Source organism: Cyprinodon variegatus, unplaced genomic scaffold (genome assembly GCF_000732505.1).
Source record: "Cyprinodon variegatus isolate N-32 unplaced genomic scaffold, C_variegatus-1.0 Scaffold11, whole genome shotgun sequence".
NCBI classification, from domain to species: Eukaryota; Metazoa; Chordata; class Actinopteri; order Cyprinodontiformes; family Cyprinodontidae; genus Cyprinodon; species Cyprinodon variegatus.
In genome coordinates this window covers 1,691,580-1,694,719 of record NW_015150464.1, presented here as the reverse complement: position 1 = coordinate 1,694,719, position 3,140 = coordinate 1,691,580, and the positions used below count along the sequence as shown (strand labels likewise).

The following is a 3,140-nucleotide window of genomic DNA, read 5'->3' as shown; positions in this document are numbered from 1 at the left end:
TTTTATTGGTTCCGCTATCGGGATGGAACCAATAATGGCAAGCCATTATTTTTTTCAAATAAAAAAAAAACAAACAAATAAAAAAAATGTCAATTTTAACATTTTATTTAGATTACAAAAATAGAAGTCATGCTTCCGGGACGGATCAAGTAGTGACAGTCTGCTCTGATGCATGCTCGGTAGAGACGGAGGGGCGAGAACAACATCCGGGGACTTTGTCCATTCTCAGTCTTCTTCTTCTTGTGAATTAGAACAGTGCACGGGCACATGAGAACGCACAAGTACACATATTGAGAAACGCCAAAGACAAGAACGACAAAACCAGTCCATCTTTACTTTTCAGTACCGTATTTTCACGACCATAAGGCGCACCGGACTAAAAGGCGCAGTCTCAGTTATGTGTGCCATTACTGTATTTAACACACACATAAGGCGCACCGGACTATAGGGCGCGGGATAATATACCAGTACATGTCCTCTACTACGTTTAAATACCTCTACTGCATATTTAAAAATAGAGCGGGAGCAAAACTGAGTATGTTTGTGCTTTATTCAAGTATTTATTACAAAGTATTAATCAAACCCATCGAAGTCATCATCCTCTGTTTCTGAATTAAACAGCTGCACTAAATCAGACATGCCAATTTCCCCTTCTTCGCTGTCAGAGTCACTTTCCGTGCCGTGCCGCTCCTCGGAAATGATGCCGGCTTTTGCGAAAGCTGGAACAACAGTGCCAGCAGACACGTTAGCCCAAGCATCAACAATCCATCCGCAAACTGTGGCGTAACTCCCCCGGCGCTGCCTTCCACTTTTCGTGAAACTGTGGTCTCCGTCTGTCATCCATCGCTCCCACGCCGCTCGCAGCCTTACTTTGAACGGCCGCTTCACACTGATGTCGAGCGGTTGAAGTTCCTTTGTCAGACCTTCCGGAATAACGGCGAGCACAGCGTTCATTTGTTTCACCTTGTTTTCCACATCGGCTGTGAGATGGGCACTCATGGACTCACAGATTAACAGCAATGGTGATGCGTGGAAAAAACCACCTGGTCTCTTTACATACACCTGCCTCAGCCACACTTCCCCCTTTAACGTTCTCAGGGCGGTCTCAACAACATCCGCAGTAACAACACACATAGGGCGCACCGCACTATAGGGCGCGCCTCACATTTTGAGGTAAAAAAAAGACGTTTATATGGACCTTATAGTCGCGAAAATACGGTATTAATGAGGGAGAACATAGAATATATATTTTCAAGTCTACATAAAAAAACGTAAGAAAGGTAAAAAAGTAAAATTTTGACGTGAGGAATAAGTATCATCTCCGTAATTAGCAATGTTGGAAATAAATAAAATGGAGGGCTTTTACTTCCGCTTTAAACCTTCATATGTCCATGATTTCAACAGCAGATGTGTTTTCAAATGTTTGGGAAGGAAGAAGGAAGAGCTCAAACAAAACTGAATAATGCATTTTTCTTTAGTTTGAGGGAATCTAATGGAGATGTTTGAGAAAAAAATAAAGCCTTTATTTGAGAGAAAATGGCAAGCAGCATGTTTCTGTAACTAAAGGTCAGATTAATTAATAGCAAAGCAAAGGTCCAGTGAAGCTCAGTTCGGCTCTTTGAGGACAATCTGTTTGGAAAAGGAAGAGAGGGACGGTATGTGCAGATCATGCTCAGCGGCTATGAGACTGGCTGTAATCGTTTTTAATGAGGGACCACTTTATCGCTTCAGCGCTGGGCATCCTCCCACAGACGGATGGAGCAGCCAAACCCTTCACCCTGTTTAAAATACCTCACTTATCAGCTTCCACTCCCGGTGCACCATTCAAGCCTCCGCGGCTGCTGGAAAGACAATGCAGAGAGACCTGGAGCGGCGTATCTTATCGCCTCTGACAGCAGAAAGGCTACTGTGGGGCGACGCCGACCCCAAATGAAATATTTGCAGCTGAGATTAAACGAGGAAGGTTTCAGGAACAGAGCTCGGTAATCTGTTCCTCGCACAAAAACAAGCGAGAAGACATCTCCCCGAGAGATACGTCACCAGAACCACCTGAGATGGAGCGGGAAAGAAGTCTCACGGCATAATAATGAGCGGGAGCTTCGGCGGCTGCTGACAAAGGCCCGGAAATGACCATGAACTGGCAAAGTAATGATGACCAGTTTTTCTCCGATCAGTGGTGAAAAGGAGATAAGGCGCTCACTTGGCATTCTCCAGTTGTGTCATTACAGTTTCTAATGAGCTCAGCTTTGAGAATCTAAACGCTGAGCTCTTTGAAATCTCTCACTGCCCTCCCTCCCCCTCCTCTGTGTGGTTAATTAGGGCCTTGAAGCAGAGGAAATGGGAGCTGCCATTTCTGGAAGGCACAGCAGCACGCATGGGGTGGGGGGGGCACATGTGTGGATACCGACAGCCCTCAACACCCGCAAAGCTAGGTGAGGAAAGCCATTATCAGCATTCTCCTTCTCATTTAGGCATCACTTTAGCTACTGCCCCCCCTCCTTCCACTTCTGCTGTGTAATAGTCTGGGATTTTATTTTATTTTCTCCTCCAGTTTGAGATACTTTAAAACCAGTTTGAGCATTAAACACAAATACGGTACCAGTAGTTAAAGCGATGCATGTCATTTCCATCAATTGTCACAATAAAAACAGAGCAATTACAGATCAGTGAGCGACCGGCGCAGCTCTGAAACTTAACACCTTTTCAAATTATGACCCGATCAGACACGCTGACCGACGGGTGCAGCTGCTAATTAGCCCAATGGCACTTCTGAGTTTTCTGAGGCCTTTCCTGATCCATGTCAGCAGCTGCTGCGTCAAACGAAACTCTCAATTAAGAAAGATGAACGTGAAGGCAGGCCGTGCAATTACTGGGATCATTTATCCAGCAGGTACAGCTGACAACTGGCAACAATACAACACTTAAAGAAAAAAAAATAAACTTTTTTCTGGACTTTCTTACATTTCTCTTGCCAAAAAAGTCCTTCCTCTTCTTCTGGCTGAAGATGCTGTCCTCATGTCCGCTCTGCTTTTTGTCACTGAAACAAAATAATGCACCATATCATACATTTTGTACGGAAGAGGATTAGGGCCACTGAAAAAAAAAAAAAAGTAAACTGATTTTTAAATTTTATTTCAGTT

The 3,140-nt window shown here is 44.2% G+C and overlaps 1 protein-coding gene across 2 annotated transcripts in view; it reads right to left on the bottom strand.

The window, feature by feature from the left end:
- rab11fip2 (RAB11 family interacting protein 2 (class I)) overlaps positions 1–3,140 on the bottom strand; it is a 25,313-nt gene that overhangs the window by 1,955 nt on the left and 20,218 nt on the right. For both annotated transcript variants that reach the window (XM_015379996.1, XM_015380005.1), the window contains exon 5: positions 2,962–3,037. In XM_015379996.1, coding sequence (XP_015235482.1) covers positions 2,962–3,037 — 76 coding nt within the window. The remainder of the gene's footprint in view (positions 1–2,961; positions 3,038–3,140) is intronic.